This window comes from Aspergillus flavus, chromosome 6, assembly GCF_009017415.1.
Source record: "Aspergillus flavus chromosome 6, complete sequence".
Lineage (NCBI taxonomy): Eukaryota > Fungi > Ascomycota > Eurotiomycetes > Eurotiales > Aspergillaceae > Aspergillus > Aspergillus flavus.
This window is the reverse complement of record NC_092410.1, coordinates 3884224-3902053: the sequence shown is the minus strand read 5'-3', so window position 1 is coordinate 3902053 and position 17830 is coordinate 3884224. Positions and strand designations below refer to the sequence as shown.

Genomic DNA, 17830 nt, shown 5'->3' with positions numbered 1-17830 from the left:
TCCCTGAACCATGAACATGGCTTCATTCAGCGCCAGAGGCAAGCACTAATTGCACTTAGGAAAGCGTACGGCGCATGTCCGATCGATCAACTGCGGGGTTTCGCTGGAGAGACCGAAGTGGAGACGATGGAACCGATATACGCAATGTCTTTAAGAGCACGACCATTCCTTGTGGCACTTCACGCATTGCTTGCTGCTTGACAATACGGTACCGACTAATTGTCAGAACAAAGCGCTCTGAAATGGAGAGTAACAACCCATCCTGGTTCTTGTATGGGCCTGGGGAGGCACGTCTACAGTCACTCCCCATACCGGAGATTCAGGATCCCCACGATGTCATCGTCCGCATTGCCTACGTTGGAGTCTGTGGAAGTGATGTAAGATACCGAAGCCAAGGCTCCTCGAATAACACTGGTACGCCCAGGATGTCCCTCTTGCTCACCCACTACTGGCTAGGTACATTTTTGGAAACACGGCGGAGTCAACAAGAAGGTTAGCAAGGAACAACCGCTAGTACTAGGCCACGAAGCTGCTGGAACCATTCATACGGTCGGAACTGCCGTCAAGTCCGTTCAAGTCGGTGATCCCGTTGCCATTGAGCCTGGTATCCCCTGCCGGCGCTGCAGGGCTTGCAAACATGGCACCTACAATATCTGTCGAGAGATGAAGTTCGCGGCGGTACCACCAGATGTGCATGGTACTCTAACGAAGTATTACCGGGTACCAGAAGACTTTGTCTATAAGATACCATCGGGAATGAGCCTTCAAGAAGCAGTGCTCATGGAACCTCTCTCCGTGGCCGTGCATTCTACTCGTCTGGTCAACATCACTCCTGGCCAAACCATTGTTATTATGGGCTCCGGGTCGGTCGGTCTTTTGTGTGGCGCAGTCGCTAAGGCATTCGGCGCTCACCGGATCATTCTTGCCGACATTCTGGAACACAAGCTGTCATTTGGCTCCGAGTTCCTCGATTGCGAAACCTTCCTTGTCAGCTTGGACGAAACGCCAGAGGAGAGCGCAGCTCGTTTGTTAGATATGCTGGATGCTCCAGATGGGGTCGATGCTGTGATTGAGGCTTCCGGTGCTGAGGGTCCAGTCCAAATCGGCATATATGCCTTACGACGCGGTGGTAGTTACGTTCAAGCCGGTGTTGGGAAGCCAAAGGCCGAGATCCCGATCTTGGCCTTGTCCCAGAAAGAACTCCATGTCCATGGATGCTTTCGGTATGGACCAGGAGACTATGACCTGGCTCTAAAGCTGATCACCAAGGGATCCATTGATGTTAAACGCCTAATTACCAGTGTGACGCCCTTCGAACAAGCGCCGCAGGCTTGGGACAAGACAGCACGGGGCGAAGGAATCAAAAACCTGATTCAAGGTGTGCAAGATTAGACTATATTTTCATTGATCCCGCATAGAAATAGAGCAAAGTCCACGTCAACTGCATAGCCTTCAGGATCTAAAGTCGCGGCTGGCACCTTGGTCGGTCAATGCTGAATACAGACGGCATAGGGGCTTTACGCTCTCGCCCTGAGTACGACTGTATCATTAGACCAGATGAGCCAATGGAATGCGCGGCTTCACTGGATAAACATCAGCGCACTTCTGACCATGACTCTTTTACAACGCTTTCTCCCTGCCCAAGGCGGGACCATAGTCTGGTGTAGCTGGTAAATCGTCGTAACTATGAATCTGTCTTTCAAGATTGGGTATACTCTGCAGCTTATATTAATACCGTTTCGGAGATCTCTCGAATGATAATTCTACGACCATCTGTACCTGCTGCTTGACTCTGATCCATTCCTTTTCATATCGCAATCCAATAGCGCTAAGCCACATTAGGATGCAAAGGGGTCACGTGTCGGGCGTTCTGCTGAGAAAACAAAGTATGCAAACTAGTCAAACAAACAACCAGTGTCAAAGATGACGTCAAATATTTCTAGCAAATTTCCTCACGACTTGGTCCTTATGGGTTAGTCCGATAAAGCAGTAAATCAACCTCAAATAAGACGTCCTTTGCAGAGAAGACATGATCGGTGTGGGGGCGAGAGAGAGAGTGTGTGTGTGTATGTTTCCCAATCTCGGCTAATACTCGGTTTGAATTCAGTTCATCACCGACCTCGCAATCCAGCTTGTATTCGTCCCTTCTTAAACAGTGATCTATTTATGTGACAATACCTAGAAATCTCAGTAGATACATAGTTAGTATGGTAGAGTGAGGTCCTGCTTTATGTTGCACTTAGGGGGTGTGTCATGGATGTCTACTCTATTCAACAAAAGAACTATATATTTCTACTAGACCTCAGGTGGTGTTTCTATAGAGGATTGCCCAGAACGAACGAAGTCAAACATGGATAAAGAAATACCAGAAAAACTCAAAGAGTCTCAACCTAAGCTACTTCACTTTTGATGATTTTTGTAGAAATTTTCTAGGCTGCTCTGGTTATCTAGATGTTGACAAATGGCTAGGATTCGGAGAATTAATGGGGGGTTCAACTAGGGTTCAACATCATCACTGACTAATCGACAACAAACAGCGACGCGATCCCTTTCTGCGACATTGAACATTGTACAGCCCTGCAATATGACAAGAGATCATACCAGAAGTGAAAGTTATTCAACAAGCTAACAAACTCCAAATCGTTGATCATGTTAACATGAGCCTGCGTCTTCCATGGCAAAGGGATACTAGAATAGCTTCTTCGGACGCGTCGCGTACTCCCCCCAACATGGCGATAAGCACTTTCTACCATTTTAACCACTAACAAGGGACAGCCACCGTTCAAAGGATAGCCTAGCTTCACTACCATCCTAACGTTATCATACGAGCGTGGATATACGAGCGATGCCGACCGCAAAACATGTCTGGGTGGCCCGATCTAACGGATGAAGGCACTGCAACGAAGGACCCGGAAGTGCGTCGCAAACAAATGGTCTACAGCGGATAGACAGAAGGAGCTAGAGCTGCGGACCGCGCAGTTGACGAAGAGGCCAACGCCAACGCCGTTAGTTCGCAGGCTCTCGCCGGACACATCTCGGAGGGGACACGGGGACCGGCAAGGAACAACATAACAGGGAAGGATGTATGCAACGGATTTAGTTGTACCCTGGAGAGATGTGCATATTTCTGGCTGAATTTTGAGTCCGTTCCATTACCGACAGTATGAAGACACCATAGTGAGATATGATGCTATTATAACCGGTGGGGTTGAGAATGAGAGGAATGTGAAAATCGGGTTTGGAAAGAGAGAAATCTTTATCCTAGGAATGTCTAGCGGAACACAGACTGCGGGTTGCTTTTCAGGGCACTCATGGGATGCCCGTTATACTGGTAAATCAGGCTCTAAAATAGGAATATCCAATGCCCTCATTCACCTAGGTCTACTAAGATGGATACATGGAGATCAGAGCCTAAGCATAGTTTTATGAGGTGTTATCCTAAACCTCACTGGATCTCTAGGTCGGACATAAACCTCTAACAGCAACTACGATTCCAACCCTCGCCTGAGAGACGACGCACAGACAAGGGTGAAGGAAGAATACCCCGGATTGAAGTAATCCCCTCACCAGAGCGTCCGCAGCCCGTTTCTAAAGCTAATTAGTGTGAGTGGCTTTCTAAATTACGTGCTCTACTTCGAACCGACAAAGGCTGTGCAGACATCTTCCGCGCTGCTATGGTTCATGTCCAATCAAACCGTCTTCTCCCCCCAAAGACAAAGCATCTGTCTTAAATCCTTGACCCCATTGGATTTCTCGCACGTCCAAAGTGTCCGGATGTTTCCCGATGAAAGAAGCATGCCAAGTCGGACTCTCCTAAACCTCGTGATTGCTCGACCGCTTCCCCAGATTTTACAAGGTCTGGGGAAGTGGAGGCTGTTAGAGCGAAATCTGGGGTTTAGCAATTTGGGATCCCCGCTTGTTGCCAACGGCATTGTGTATATAAAGCAAGCATGCTCCTCGGCTCGATGATAATTTGGCTCCTCAGACACCCTTCGCAGGTATTCGATCGATTGAGAAAATTTATACCGTGAAGATGACGTCGAAAGATATAGAGTCGAAAACAGCCTTGGAATTGGAGGATCTCAAAGATGCACCCCACCGTGATCCTCTTTTAGAACTGTTTCCAATTCTTCAGGACAAGACCCCCGAAGAGTTGGAGAAGTTAAACCGTTCTGTGGTCCGAAAGCTGGACTGGTATTTCCTGCCATGCATTACAATGATTCTCTTGATGAGGTACGTGCATCGTTCATATCCCTTGTGGAGGGACAAAAGACAACTAAGTATACTAAATGTGTATGATTCTTAACCAGCTATCTTGATCGTATCAATGTCTCCAATGCCCGTCTTGCTGGTATGCAAAGCGACCTTCACATGTCAGATACAGTGTGGTCTGCGGGCATTTCTCTTTTCTATGTTGGTTATATCATTTCACAGGTGCCAGCAAATGTTTTCATCGCGAAGGGGAAGCCAAGCATTCTCTTCCCCTGTATTGCGCTAGTCTGGTCTGCGGTCACTATCTGTATGCCGGCTCTGACCTCCGGCTGGGGATTTTGTCTCTGTCGCTTCCTGGTTGGTGTGGCTGAGGGCCCTTTCGTCCCGGCCGTTTCTCTGCTCACCTCATCATGGTATACCAAGCAAGAATCACCATTGCGGATGGGAATCTGGCACGCGGGTAATATTATCTCGAACGTTTTCTCTGGTCTTCTCGCCGCTGCCATTCTCACCAACATGGATGGAATAGCGAAACTTCGGGCCTGGCAGTGGTTCATCCTTCTGGAGGGGATCGTGAGTATTATAGTCGCCGTGACGGGCTTTTGGTTCATCCCAAACTTTCCCAACAACACTGGTCGCCGGTGGTTCACTGAGGAAGAAGCCGCCATGGCAGAATATCGACAAGTGGTCTCAGCGGGCGGAACCCGTGAAGACGATGAAGGAGATTACTGGGGCGGAGTGCTGCTCGCAGTCAAAGATCCTTTTACATGGGGCTTCGCTGCTATCCATTTTTCGCTTATCATCGCCCAATCGTTCAAAGATTTCTTTCCATCGGTAAGCCCAAGCCATGCATAGAACGGTTTAAACAGGCCTACTGACACACACAAAGATAGTTGAGACACTCAACTTCTCCGAAGTTGTAACATATCTTGTACAGGCTCCACCTTATGTGATTGCCTATATCACCACGCTCGTTGTCTCCTGGTCATCTGGAAAGACTGGGGACCATTGTTGGCATATTGTTGGGCCCATACTGGTCTCTCTAGTGGGAGCGGTTCTCATGATATCAACATTGGACCGGGGTGCTCGATATTTCAGTTTGATCTTACTGTGCACAGGACCGTTCGTTGGTTTAAACGTGAGCATTCCCTTACCCCCAGAAGTCAGAGGACCAATTGGCTAATTTACTAGATTCAAATATCCTGGGAAACCACCGTTGTACCACGTCCACGGACGAAACGAGCAGCTTTGATCGCCATTGCCAACTGCGTGTCCTCCGTGTCCCACTGGTTCACGCCGTATTTCTTCCTTCGGTCCCAAGAACCACGCTACCAAACAGGCGGAGGGATTATTATTGCCGGATGTGGACTGTCTGTGATCTGCTGTTTGATCACTCGGTGGTGGTGTGTGAGGAAGAATAAAAAACTAGACGAAGCCGAGGCTATCAGCGGAAATGTCACTGAATGGCGGTACGCGACTTAACGTACCAGACTCAGATCACATTTTCTCACGGGCATAGTTTTATGAAGAGATACATGCGAATTCTTATCTATATTAGTTAGCTCAGATAGTCTGTTGTCTCTCGATAGCGTGGTATTTAGTTTGCGTTGCTTGAAAATCAGAGAATATCTTATTGAGTCTGAGGACACGAGTGGTATTCAGGGTACATCTTTTTAGACCGTAGCAAACCAGGATCAGTTATGCGAAGCCAACAGTATCCCGAGAGGCATCTCACCCAGCCAATCGCGTGTGAGTGACAATAGATGGAGTCAACACCTTGGCGTATGGCATATGTCTTAATTTCCTTCAAATTCCAGATGTCCCCGTGGGGAACCCACTGCACTTGGGATATTGGAGTCGGATTCCAGACGCCGATCGACGTCTGATAGAGTATGATACCCATAGATTACGACTCATCATGCGGAGGTCCGATAGTTACAAAGGTAGGCTAATGGTCGGATACAGTCCGTCCGACGTTCTGCGGCCGTGACTCCGTAGGATATCCATCGGAAATCCTCCGGATGCGTCAGGGCAGCAACACAGAAGAAGGGAATACTTAAGTTAGAAGATGTGTTGATTTAGAAGAGGACTCCGACTTGGTTATTTGTTGCAGATATCTTGACTTAAGCATTTCAGATCTTCTTTTCCAGACCATCACATATCACTATCTTCACCATGGGCTCCATCACACCTCATGCAGCATATAGCCTCAACAACCCCTTCCGGACCAGGATTCTAAATGGTCAAATCACACCGTTAATGTCTATCAAGTTCGTCACGGGTAATGAAATCCCCATGATGTGCAAGATGGCCGGTGTTCATGCAATGTTCATTGACATGGAACATTCCGCCCTCGACATGCGCACTGTCGCCCAACTTATTCTCGCCTGCAATTACGCCGGTGTCTCGCCCGTTGTCCGTTCACCCTCTAAGTCACACTGGCACATCAGCCGGATCTTAGACGCCGGTGCTGCGGCTGTTGTGGTCCCGCACATCGAGTCTGTCCAGGAAGTCAGGGACATTGTGAAGCACGCCAAGTTTGCCCCTCTGGGGACACGCGGATGCACCAACAATCAGGCCGTGATGAACTTCCAGCATGTACCGACACTCGTACAGAATGAGATTCTAAACGAGCAGACCATGTTGATCCCGATGATTGAGACTCCAGCAGCAGTGGAGATTGCCGACGAGATTTTCGCAGTTGAAGGAGTCGATGGTGTTTTGGTCGGCTCTAACGATCTGTGTACCGATCTGGGAATTCCCGGGAAGTATGACAGTGACTTGTATCAAGATGCTGTGACCAAGGTGATCCAAGCGGCTAACCGAGCTGGCAAGCCTGTTGGTATCGGGGGTATCGGTGGGCGACTAGACATTCTCGAGAAGTGGTTCAAGATGGGAGCCACATGGTCATTGAGTGGCCAGGATGCGTCTATGCTGCAAGCGGGCCTGAAGCAGATGAGCAAGAACTACACTGAAATCAGTGAGCGTTTACAGAAGGAGCCCTAGGGTAGGGAAGCAGTTGTGAATTCTTTGTTTGCTCTATGTACATATTACACATTATCATCTGCTATACCCGAAAAAAGAAACATCGGATCTCCATATACGTATTCCCCCAGTCCTACTTCCACATTCCAAAATGTATTGTCTCCGAACAGATCTCGGGAGAGAAGGGAAGCATAGGTGGAGGGTTCATGATCCAGCAGGTGATGCGATCCTAAATCGTTGAGTAGGGGTGGCCAGTGGCTGCTAAACTGCGAATGATTTTGTTCGACAGAATGCTGCTCACCTCCAATGCTTTGATCATGAAGCATACCGCTCATCCCCGGTGATGCGTGGTCATGGGGTTGTGTCTGCCCGAGGTACCCTCCCGTTTGCTGCGTTAACCTGGACGAGGTATGATATTTCCCTAATACATGTACTTCTAAGGCCTCGTAGACAGACACGTAAGGAGTCGCGTCCGGCATCTCACGTCCCATCTGTTTCAAGATTTTCTTGCTCTGTTTTACCGCGTCTGCCGCTTTCACCATCATCTCAGTGTCATGGTTGCTTGCCACTGATACCCAGAGCATCACCGAGAGCCCGGCAGTGAACAGCATTTGGAAGTAACTCCGAGTGTATGTGATCTTTCTTTGCTCAAACAAAGGGCAGAACTTCGTGATAGTGCTCACGGCATACTCGAGGCAGATCAAAAGGAGGTCATCTGGTGGGATATTGTTCCGCTTTGGCACCAGGTCAATTGCCTTGCGCACTAGAAGAAGCCTTTCCCTCATTAACAGCAGGTCATACCATTCCTGTGTGTGGTATAAGCCTCGTGGAGTAGAGAAAGTGGGTGCTGATCGCCGCCACTGCTCCAGCTCCGATAGTAACTCCTCCAAATCTTCATAAATTCTCCCGCTCGCTGTGATGGAGTCCATCGTCAACGCGTGCCCGTCACCTGGGGTCCCATTGCTTTGTTGAAACTTGGTCCGGATCTTTGATGTAATTTTCCGCAGCCGCAGGCAATAGAAAAACACCGTCATTTCAGTATTCCCCGTCATAGTAGGCCTTGTAGTGGCTCTGCAGAAGGAATCTAGATCAGAGAACGACCCAGATGCCTCAGCGGCATCAATTTCTTCATCATCGGCGTCGGCAGGAAACCCAACTTGGATATCTCTCTCCGCAATTGCAGCTGGACGATCCAATGTGATCGAGCTGTACTGACTAATCATGTAGCATTCCCAGAAGACCCGGCGTTGCAACTGTTCTTGCAGAAGGCTAATTCTGCGTCTCATAGCCGGTCGAGGTAACTTATGTAGGCCTTGCTCGATGCACATTCTCATACACAGTGTGGTCAGCTCCCATATTGATGTCCCTGCAACGTATTAGCTAGAACCAGTATAGAAGCACTGAGCACGTACCGATGTGATGGTAGATCCCGAACCTCACGACGAGTAACAAATCCTGAATTGAATCCAATCCTCTTGACAGAATATTCGTGTCGATGTACTGCAACGCTGTAAGGAAGTAGCCATAAGGATGGTGTTTATGGACACCGGATCGATATAACATGATCGACCCAACAGCAAGAATCATAAAGGTACGAAAGGTGTCGTGCTTTGTTAGATGATCCGGCTTCTGTGAGGAAGAGCCAGTTTGGCTTGTTGAAAAGGCGGAATGGTACAGCCTCTGTACATCTCGACGAAGCAGAAAGGGGTTAAGGACATGCGGTCCATTCAAGCTGTATGCATCCGTGTCAGCTATCAGGTTGTAAGCCACAGCCCAGTCACTTACTAGTTGTTGAATACTGCCAATGCTTCCTCAGCGGGAGGAAGAGAATTCGGCTGCACTGACGTTTCTAGAATGCCAGAAGATTGAGATAGATTCTGCAAAAGTTTTAGGTTTTGGTCTCTCCACCTGGCATCAGCGAAGAGCAAGCTCATAAAACTGCGATTCTACGGTCAGAGCTTACACCCAATCTTAGGCTCCAGAGCTCACCTGATCCCGACTCCCTCCGTGATACTGGGTGATGAAATCACATCATTAGTTTGTATTGCTATCGAAGGTTCCAGTGCTTGACTATTTCTTTCAGGTCGTGTCGGCGTTGGACTGTCTGTCACTCCTGCCGTGGAGTGAGAATGGCCCCTGTCCAACTCTCGACCTTCCACAACAGCCACCTCTGTCTGGAGACCTTGCACATGCTGCTCTAGTTCATATATATACCTATTCAGAGCATAAGCACAGGCAATTTGGAGAAGCGTGCTCAGCACAATGTCAGGCTTACTCTCTTGAAACCGGAACAGCTCCACCAAGGCTAACGGTGAAGCATGCATGGCCACTCTTCATACAAGGCATGCATTTTGGTCGAGCATTATCGCACTATCTGTGGTCAGTGCCGCTCTGCCAAGTCAGACGTCAGTGTAGATCAATGCAAATACCTTGACTTTTTTGGTATAACATGATTGACAAGCCGGAAGTCGTGGGACATGGTTGCCCCCATTACCGTTGGTCATGCTTGCCACAGGGTGGGCTTATTCAAAATCGACCCCTATCATACCTGTAGGCGTGTATGGCTTCAACTGTCCGAGTAGGTACAGACAGAGAGGCTCATGCAAGCACTTCCCTTTGGGGAGTGGACGACTTCATGCATCCGCCACTCGCGGGGAAAGAATGCGGAGCCCCGGCAATTTTTGTTACCGCTAGTATGTATATTGATACAAGAAGATTGGCTTGGCATGAAACTTACCCCATAAAAAGGGCAGGTCGCAAATCGAGGGACTGCCTTTCTACCGCATTATATTACTTGGTTAGCCTTAACTGGCTGCTGGTAGACTCTAAGAACAATGGCCAAGTATACCCGAGCCCTCCAGCCTCGTCTAGATCAATAAGAGGAACTAAAAGACCAATGTTAAGTTCCAGAGAGGCTTTCCAGATGAGTGCTTGGCCACGAGTATCTCGCTGGGTTCGCATGAAACCCCGCATTTACACCTCCACATGAGGATTGCATGATTTTATGACACGAGGCTATGTGTAAATAGCAGAACTCTATTGTCGTAACGAACGTGGGAGGAGTAAAATGTGAGTCTACGATAGTTATATCGTCTTCGGCAATGCACTGGAAGCAATCTGCCGGGCCGGCAAAGAGCGTTGAGGGTAATGTATGGTAATCGGGAAAGATCCGACCAACAACCCTCGGACAACATCCACTTCCTACTACTTGACTCCTACTTAGCGCTGCTTTACCCCAACATAATGTCCGATAGGATTCTTGTCCTTCCCCGCTATTGTCACTGAGTTATCGGACATGGAGGCTGATCGTCGGACATCCACTGGCTCGGCTCCAGCCATTCCACGGAGACTCCAGGCCTGCGAGAGATGCTGGAAACGCAAGCAAAAGGTCTTGCCGATGATGCTGTACACCCGCTATGTGAGCTAACCTGTCATAGTGTGATAGACAGTTGCCAGCGTGCACGACCTGTGTTGAAGCTGATGCACAATGTGCCCCCCGGCGCGTCCCCATCGGGCCCACTACGGAGGAGGGCAGTGGCCTCTCGCATGCTGCCGTACCAAAGTGAGTGTTGAGCAGTAGGGAAGGCTGAGCAGAGCTAATAACAGAATCTAGCTATGTGGAAACCCTCAAGAGAAAAAGGGACGAGTTAGACGCGCAGTTTCGACAGCAACGGGCACGCCGAGAAAGGGATGAGTCGGTCCCTGGACCCCGGCTGTCGCCGAACATGGAGACTACTTCGGCAGGTAGCCCTGGAGAGTCGAACCCGACACCATCAACAGCTCCCACCAGTTTCAGTGAGCGGTCTGTACAGGTGGCGATGGGGGAGATTGGATTCCTGTCCCGAAATGCGATGGCGGAGCCACGAGACGAAACCCGTGGATTCCCTCAAGAACTAGCTATGGGGAATATGGTGAGAGCCGCCCTGGTCATTTCAGGCGAGGATCCATCACAGTCTCGAGATTTGTGCAATCATCGACGAACATTCGTTACCATGATGGGACCTGCGACGGGGATCACCAAGGAGTTTGCCACACCTTACGTGAACCGTTTCCTCGATCACGTCGGGGTGATGTTTCTTCACATCGATCGGAGGAAGTTACAGGGTGAATTTGATTCCTACTTTGATGCCCATAGAGGGCAGCCGAGTCATACGAAGGCCCCCAATCCGGACACCGCGTTCTTGGAATTCAGAGTCTACATGGCTGTAGCTATTGGGATGTTACTTACGCCAGAACCTGGTAGTGAGCTATTGGCGACGGGTTTGCATGCAGCAGCGACGGAGAGACTTACCATCATTATAGAGCAGGTAAACTGTGTAAAGACCCTACACTGCCTGTGGTCATTGGCTTTGTATTCTATGCTCAGTTCACTCGGAGGATCCACTTGGCACTTGGTAGGATTGGCAATGAAGAAATGCATCTCGTTTAGGTTGCATCGGGAGCCGTATCCAGACTCTGATACAAGCCAAGAAGAGCTGAACAGCAGACGCAGCATCTTCTGGGCCCTATATGTACTTGACAGGTAGGTCGACTAAGACGGAGGCTTTTGCGCGATGGGCCATGACTGATAACGCCGCAGAACCATCAGCTGCGTAATGGACCGCCCGTTTAGTATTGAAGACGAGGACATCCTGGTTCAGGTAAGCGCACAATGTACGGAGGTTCAGTGGCAGCTGCTAATCCCGTCAAGCTTCCAGTGTACAACTCTACTTCGAAGACGGTAGCCGAGTTCGACTTTGGTTGCCATATCATCATGCATGCTCGACTTCTGTCTAGTGTGCGGAGTTCTTCCTCCCGAGGGCGTTTGTACCATTACCGCAACCTAAGCCACTGGCGAGATCTACCAAAGTCCGTAAGGGACTTCGTTCCTGGCGACAGTGCCCTTTCCGTCTCGATAAAGCAGCTCACCTGCAGAGCGTTAACTCAGATTGCATTGTTGACCCGAGGTACACAGCCCAATGGTGGTATAATAAGAGACGCTCGAGCCGTTGAAAATGACGTCGTCGATAGCTGTCAAGCATATATCAATGCTGCATACTCTTACTCTGAACAAGGAAAGCTTGCAGCATCATTCATTGACGGGTTCGATCTTTTCGCGGCGGGTGTACTTGCCACTTGCCTTCCTTCCCTGTCGCCACTTGCAGGGCCTCCACGGGAGACAGCCATTATTAGCAAATGCACAGCCTTGTTAACGACAATTGGGGAGCGGTTTCCGTCTCTCAAGGTGCTCAGGAAACTACTCCTAGCCCTATCGAGCGTGGCTGGCCAAGGAGCATACCACGACCCGGTAAGCTTTCCCCGCATTATCTTAGGCCTATTATCGACTAATATGTCCGACAACAGGCTTTAGATGAATTACCACAGATAATTTCGGATCCGATGCAAGATCTAATCCAGGACTTCCTCCGGGTATGGCGCGCATGACCCGGAAGACGCCCGTCGGACGGATTCCGGTCCGATCGATCATATATACCACCATGGATAATCCTATCACCTCTACCCAACAATCAAATCGCTTGGAAGTATTCAGCTATCAAGTATATCGAAAATATGGCCCCCGGAATCACGGAACTCTCATCCTCAGCAGGTCCTTCGACCGCTGAAAGCAAGCCTACCGTCTATGTTCTTGACACCTTCCCTCCCACGGCCATCGAGTACGCTAAGACTCTGTTCAACATTATCCAACCTCAGGATGAAGAATTCAAGAACTGGCGGCAAAATGCCCGAGCGCTGCTAGTTCGAGGCTCATATGTTACGGCAGATGACATCGCGAGCTGCCCGAATTTGATTGCCATCGGCAAGCATGGCGTGGGAATTGACAAGATCAATCAGGATGCCTGCGCACAGAGGGGTATCAAGATCCTCAACACCCCCGGTGCCAATGCGCGGGACGTTGCAGAGCTGGTCGTTGCACTGGCCTTGTCGGTTGCTCGGGGAATTCGGTCCATCACAACCCGGCAAATGTTGAAGCCCGTACCGAAGGAGACCTGCAATGGGTTGACTCTGTATCAGAAGACGATCGGCATCATCGGTATGGGGAATATCGGACGTACAGTGGCGGAAATCTTCCGCGGTGGCTTCGACGCCAACATTGTTGCTTATGACGCCTACATGCCCGAGGATGTGTGGTCCCATATCCCACATACCAGGGCAAAGAGTGTCGACGAGGTGCTTGTCCAGGCAGACGTGCTCTCTGTCCACGTCCCCCTTACCGCAGAGACTCGAAACATGATCTCCTATGAACAAATCCGCGCAATGAAGCCCGACGCAATTCTAATCAATGCTGCTCGGGGTGGTATTATCAACGAGGCCGACCTCACCAAGGCGTTATCAGAGGGGCATCTGTGGGGCGCAGGGTTAGATTGTCATGAGCAAGAGCCACCAAGCCATGAGAAGTATGAGGCCCTCTGGAAGAATCTGAATGTTATTAGCACACCACACATTGGCGCTGCCACCTCAAGGGCGCAACTGGCCAGTGCCACGGCAGCAGTGGATAACCTGTACCAATATCTCTCGAGACTGTGATTGTAAATAGGTGATTAATGTGGACATGATGAACTTTGAATTCAATTTATTGATATTTATACTCTATATCTTGGCTTGTTTCACCTTCTTTGAGACTGGAACTCCCCTACAGTGCCATCGCACACATTGCACATTGCCTTTGATACTATCTGTGATAAACAATGTTTTCCCATCCGGGCCACCAAAGGTACAGTTCGTCAGATTCTTTCCACCTTCTGGCGCTGTTACAATCCTCGCCTTGGGAATTCCGTCTGCATCCACGACAAACACCGAACCGAGGCTGGGATGGCAGATAAATACATTCCCCTCTTCGTCCACGGCAAGTCCATCAGGACCCGCACATCCAAAGGACTGAAAGAAGAGACCGACTTTGGTAGTAGACCCATCGGCATGTAGAGGAAGTCGCCAGACGGCATTGGAGCGAGTCATAGCCACGTACAAAAACCGCTCATCGGGGGAGAGGGCCAGGCCATTCGGGGAAATTCCGTTGGAAACCAGGCAGTCGAGCTTGCCCGTGGGCGAGAGCCGATAGACGCATCCGGTCTGATCGGTCATTCCCGTTTGACCCTGATCGGTGAAGTAGATGTCGTTCGTGGAGGAGATGATCAAGTCGTTAGGGCCCTTGAACCTCTCGAGGTTGCGCCGAGTAAGCAGCGGAGATATTGTATTTGTAGAAGGATCGAATAGAAGAATTCCCTATTCAGGTCGATTAACCAACAAATACTTTACAAGCGATACATTCAATCCAGGCCACATACTTGCTTATAATCCGCAATCACGATGCAGCCATCCTCTCGCACCACAAGACCGTTCGGCTCCCCATCCCATCGAACGCACTCCGTCACCTGCTTTTCCGCATCCACCTTGAGAATCCGGCCATACGGGACGTCTACTATGTAGAGACTGCCATCGGCAACGTAAGTGGGACCTTCGAGGAAAATGTCAGACGCCGGAACAGCTGATCCACCGCGCCACTCAGTGGGCTGGCCGGTGCATCTGAGGGAGTCCGGGATGCGGACATAGATCTCGGCTTGGATAACCGGGGGAACTGGATAGAAATTCATTTTCGACGGAGAGCTTAAGCGACATTGGCTAGATGCGGAGGGGTATATCTGAGTCTATATATGAACTTGAACTTAGAAAAAAACTCTGTTTACCCCATGGGGCCGTGAGACCGGTGGAGCGTCGGATATTTTCCGACGGCCGTGTGACCGGTCAGAATATGGAGTTGAAACCCTAACGGTATAATATTTTGAACGGACTAGTACAAAGCTTCAATTCTTGGAATTGCTGTAACCCCTAAATAGAGGGTGGAAAGCACAATTCTACATTCTCTCGATTATAGATTATAGATTTCCTCCTAAGATTCTCACGCCATGGGACTTATCTCGGAAGCGAGAAGGGCTATGCAAGATGCCCCAAAGGAAGTTTTCAATGCCTATGTTTTAATGTGTACGTGCTTCTTCGCCCTTTCTGGTGTGTCGAAAGGGTTTGATGAAGGTGAGCAATGACCCCCTGCCCAATGTGGAAGTTTCGCACCTGGCTTTAGTATTAATTCATGGGTCTATCACAGGAAACATTGCCTCGATCGTTACGCAAGCTCATTTTAAGGCCCGCTTTGGTCTCGATACACAGTCAGAGGATGAGTATGCCAACACAAAAGGATGGCTAGTATCTATAGCCACAGCTGGAGCGGTCTTTGGGTGTCTTGGGGTGAGTTGCTTTCGCTACAAATCGACAGATGGATCAACCATACTTATGCAACTGTCCATATAGTGCTCCCCCATCAACGATCGATTTGGCCGACGTTGGACGCTCCGCATTGCTACAGTCATCTACATCGCTGGCGTCTTGGGTCAAGGGCTCTGCGGAGGAAACCTTTCCGGGCTTTATGCCTCCAGATTTATTGCAGGGTTGGGAATTGGCCCTTTGTCAATTGTTCCTCCGGTTTATATTACTGAGGTATGCCGCGCCCAATCATGTTTTTTTCCATGGTTACACATGCTTAGTCAGACTTTTATAGATCTCGCCGAAAGCTATTCGTGGTCTTCTTACAGTTCTGTTCGCGGCTTGCCAGCAGCTAGGTGTAGTGCTAGGCTTTTTCGTTAATTACGGAGTCACTAAACAGTACCCTGGCGTCGACGAGCAATGGATGCTCCCCACTCTCCTTCAGATTGTCCCAGCTGTGGTCTGGGGTTTCGGAACTTTCTTCTGCTCGGAATCTCCTCGATGGCTTCTTTACAAGGGCCACCGAGAGGAAGCAGCAGCAACCATGTCCAAGCTTCGCCACTTACCTCGTGATCATTCTGTGGTCCTATCCGAACTAGCTGGCATGGACGCTCAAATATTGCATGAAACCGAAGCTGTCAGCAATGCAACCGTATGGGACCTCCTAAAGGAGACTTTTGTCCCCGTTGAGAACCGCCGTCGCTTCTTCTTGATCTTTATGGCCACGCTGTTCTCCCAGTGGTCGGGCGCCAACGCGATAACACAGTATTCACCTACTATCTTCGGATACCTGGGAATCAGTGGGGACGAGGCCAAATTTTTGGCGACCGGAATCTATGGAGTGGTCAAGTTTGTGAGCACGGTGTGCTTTGCATTATTCATTGTAGATTTTATCGGTCGACGCCGATCTTTGATGACCGGAATCAGTCTCCAACTGATCACTTTGATATTTGTCGGGGCATATCTCGGCGTCACCAGCCATCTCTCCGCTGACGAGATCGAGGCGACTCCCAGTGCGTCTCGGGCATCTACTGCCGCCATCGTTGCGATCTTCCTCCACGCGGTGGCCTGGAGTATTGGCTGGTTTAGTATCCCTTACCTTGTTGGCTCAGAAATATTCCCCATTCGCATCCGGTCGTTGAACATGTCCATTTCCATGGCGTTCCATTGGGCGTTTTATTTTGGATGTTCGCGTGCCATGCCGAGTCTTCTAGCTGCCACGCATAAGTGGGGAGCCTTTGTGTTTTTTAGCTGTATTTGTTTGATATCATTGGTTTATGTGTTCTATGCCATGCCGGTGAGTATCTACCTTCTAGTTTTTGGATATTGTCATTGACCATTCTTAGGATACTACGGGAAGATCCCTTGAGGAGTTGGATAGCCTGTTCCAGCGACCGTGGTACACCGTTTACCAGGTGGCCTACCCATCACGCGATGAGATTCAAGTAGAGAGACTGGAGGACAAGGTGTCGGCCGATGGAACGTCTAAGCACATTGAGCAGGCTTAGAAAATCTATACAATGTGTGGTTCGCGGAGCTGTGTTACTAAAAGTGGTCGACACTAATGTATAATCACGTGACTAGTTATCCAATTGGGTGTCACGTTGAAGTATGTAAGCAATCTCTATTGGTCAATAGTCACGGGATACACGCTGGCGTTGATAGCTTTAGTGCCTAAGAAATAGAAGGCATAGACAATGAACATACGTTTTGATTTATGACCTCTTAAACTTTCTGCCTGGGTGGCAACAAGAGGGTACATAAGCCGACGGTGGATATGAGCTATGGCCCACGCATGAGCAGCAGCTTAAATGCATCTCACTATTATGGGTCCACCTCCACCGTTCGTGGATGGTGGCGAATGGTCGTATGATCAAAACGACGGCATTTGAGGCAATCTCCTCATTTTTAGTATATCACAATAATTGATGTCAGGAGAATGATTTGGTCAACATGAGCCAGGCAGCTATGAAGGGTATCTTCCCATGGTTGTGTTCTGTGATATGGGTCCTTTTTTTTCCCCAATCTCGTAATCTAGAATCATAAGATATGAGATATTATCCAGCAATTTCAAGACGGACATCCGGCGATAAGCGAGTGTTCAGAGCAAGAAAAGATCATCTTATCTTAATATGATCCAATCACTATAACAAACTGACTTTTTCTTGCTTGAGTTGGCCTGACCGGGCCTCGGTCTCGATTCAATGCAAAGATCTCTGCCCGGCCGAATCCATCGCCTCAGTCGATCGCGCACTGATATAGGAGAGGACCGACAACAAAAAGTAGGAATTAGAATGTACTATCCATTCCAAACTCAATCTATTTTTGAATCGGGCTGGAAGTTCTAGAAGACCATTAGCAAAAGTGACTTTCTTTGAGA

The 17830-nt window shown here is 49.2% G+C and overlaps 8 protein-coding genes across 8 annotated transcripts; 6 read left to right on the top strand and 2 right to left on the bottom strand.

Moving 5' to 3' along the window:
* Nucleotides 1-242: 242 nt before the first annotated feature.
* F9C07_2074927 (sorbitol dehydrogenase) lies at nucleotides 243-1392 on the top strand (the record flags this gene model as incomplete). Its single annotated transcript, XM_041293647.1, has 2 exons — nucleotides 243-377; nucleotides 457-1392. 2 exons carry the CDS (start codon nucleotides 243-245, stop codon nucleotides 1390-1392), a joined length of 1071 nt encoding a protein of 356 aa, XP_041148530.1.
* A 2641-nt stretch (nucleotides 1393-4033) lies between these two features.
* On the top strand, nucleotides 4034-5694 carry F9C07_11494 (putative vitamin H transporter; the record flags this gene model as incomplete). Its single annotated transcript, XM_041286745.1, has 4 exons — nucleotides 4034-4233; nucleotides 4311-5046; nucleotides 5102-5350; nucleotides 5404-5694. 4 exons carry the CDS (start codon nucleotides 4034-4036, stop codon nucleotides 5692-5694), a joined length of 1476 nt encoding a protein of 491 aa, XP_041148531.1.
* A 427-nt stretch (nucleotides 5695-6121) lies between these two features.
* F9C07_2286826 (putative 4-hydroxy-2-oxovalerate aldolase) lies at nucleotides 6122-7218 on the top strand (the record flags this gene model as incomplete). Its single annotated transcript, XM_041286746.2, has 1 exon — nucleotides 6122-7218. The coding sequence occupies exon 1, from the start codon at nucleotides 6388-6390 to the stop codon at nucleotides 7216-7218; it is 831 nt and encodes a 276-aa protein (XP_041148532.1). The 5' UTR covers nucleotides 6122-6387.
* Nucleotides 7219-7262: 44 nt separating this feature from the next.
* F9C07_2236344 (Zn(II)2Cys6 transcription factor) lies at nucleotides 7263-9521 on the bottom strand (the record flags this gene model as incomplete). Its single annotated transcript, XM_071509986.1, has 4 exons — nucleotides 7263-8563; nucleotides 8610-8929; nucleotides 8983-9135; nucleotides 9187-9521. The coding sequence occupies 4 exons, from the start codon at nucleotides 9519-9521 to the stop codon at nucleotides 7263-7265; spliced, it is 2109 nt and encodes a 702-aa protein (XP_071368049.1).
* A 777-nt stretch (nucleotides 9522-10298) lies between these two features.
* On the top strand, nucleotides 10299-12023 carry F9C07_2075567 (fungal-specific transcription factor domain-containing protein; the record flags this gene model as incomplete). The annotated part of the gene is made up of 7 exons (XM_071508812.1): nucleotides 10299-10341; nucleotides 10452-10585; nucleotides 10635-10759; nucleotides 10811-11719; nucleotides 11777-11837; nucleotides 11888-11936; nucleotides 11974-12023. 7 exons carry the CDS (start codon nucleotides 10299-10301, stop codon nucleotides 12021-12023), a joined length of 1371 nt encoding a protein of 456 aa, XP_071368048.1.
* Nucleotides 12024-12747: 724 nt separating this feature from the next.
* Nucleotides 12748-13722, top strand: F9C07_11498 (putative D-3-phosphoglycerate dehydrogenase; the record flags this gene model as incomplete). Its single annotated transcript, XM_071507633.1, has 1 exon — nucleotides 12748-13722. One exon carries the CDS (start codon nucleotides 12748-12750, stop codon nucleotides 13720-13722), a length of 975 nt encoding a protein of 324 aa, XP_071368047.1.
* Nucleotides 13723-13785: 63 nt separating this feature from the next.
* Nucleotides 13786-14786, bottom strand: F9C07_11499 (putative gluconolactonase precursor; the record flags this gene model as incomplete). Its single annotated transcript, XM_041293658.1, has 2 exons — nucleotides 13786-14418; nucleotides 14481-14786. 2 exons carry the CDS (start codon nucleotides 14784-14786, stop codon nucleotides 13786-13788), a joined length of 939 nt encoding a protein of 312 aa, XP_041148535.1.
* Nucleotides 14787-15098: 312 nt separating this feature from the next.
* Nucleotides 15099-17768, top strand: F9C07_2261920 (putative transporter; the record flags this gene model as incomplete). The annotated part of the gene is made up of 5 exons (XM_041293648.2): nucleotides 15099-15222; nucleotides 15296-15435; nucleotides 15499-15684; nucleotides 15746-16747; nucleotides 16797-17768. The coding sequence occupies 5 exons, from the start codon at nucleotides 15099-15101 to the stop codon at nucleotides 16956-16958; spliced, it is 1614 nt and encodes a 537-aa protein (XP_041148536.1). The 3' UTR covers nucleotides 16959-17768.
* Between the last annotated feature and the right edge of the window lie 62 nt (nucleotides 17769-17830).